Source organism: Eimeria mitis, genomic scaffold, assembly GCF_000499745.2.
Source record: "Eimeria mitis Houghton genomic scaffold, Emh_scaff1629, whole genome shotgun sequence".
In the NCBI taxonomy this organism is placed as follows: Eukaryota; Apicomplexa; class Conoidasida; order Eucoccidiorida; family Eimeriidae; genus Eimeria; species Eimeria mitis.
Window position 1 is genome coordinate 1 of NW_013569943.1, and position 412 is coordinate 412.

At 47.1% G+C, this 412-nt stretch overlaps 1 protein-coding gene across 1 annotated transcript in view; it reads left to right on the forward strand.

The window, feature by feature from the left end:
• Positions 1–55: 55 nt before the first annotated feature.
• The window catches only part of EMH_0040810 (uncharacterized protein), a gene marked incomplete at both ends in the record, with an annotated part of 3,017 nt that continues 2,660 nt past the window's right edge, over positions 56–412 (forward strand). Inside the window, one exon of the mRNA XM_013495544.1 lies at positions 56–104. Within this exon, the coding sequence (XP_013350998.1) occupies positions 56–104 (49 nt within the window). The remainder of the gene's footprint in view (positions 105–412) is intronic.

Below are 412 nucleotides of genomic sequence, written 5' to 3' on the forward strand. Positions count from 1 at the left end.
ATAAGTATATATATATATATATATATATATATATATATATATATATTCTCTACAAATGTATGTGTCTCCTCCAGGCCCGCTGCTGTCTCCTTCTGTTGCTGCTGGTGTTTGTGGGGGTCTCCTTCATCCTATTTATCTGTCTCCTTTGTCTCCTTTCCCCTCTATTAGTTTATTTAAAACAAAAAAAATAAATATACACAACACACACAAACAATATACAAACAAAACATACACACACACAAACAAAAACAAACAAAATACACACCAACACTATACAGGGGGCCCCCCAGGGGGCCCCCCAGGGGGCCCCCCAAGGGGCCCCTCTAGGGGCCCCTCATCGGCTCTAGAGGGGGGCCCCCCACGGGGGCCCCCAAGGGGCCCCCCAAGGGTACCCTCTAGGGGCCCCTCATCA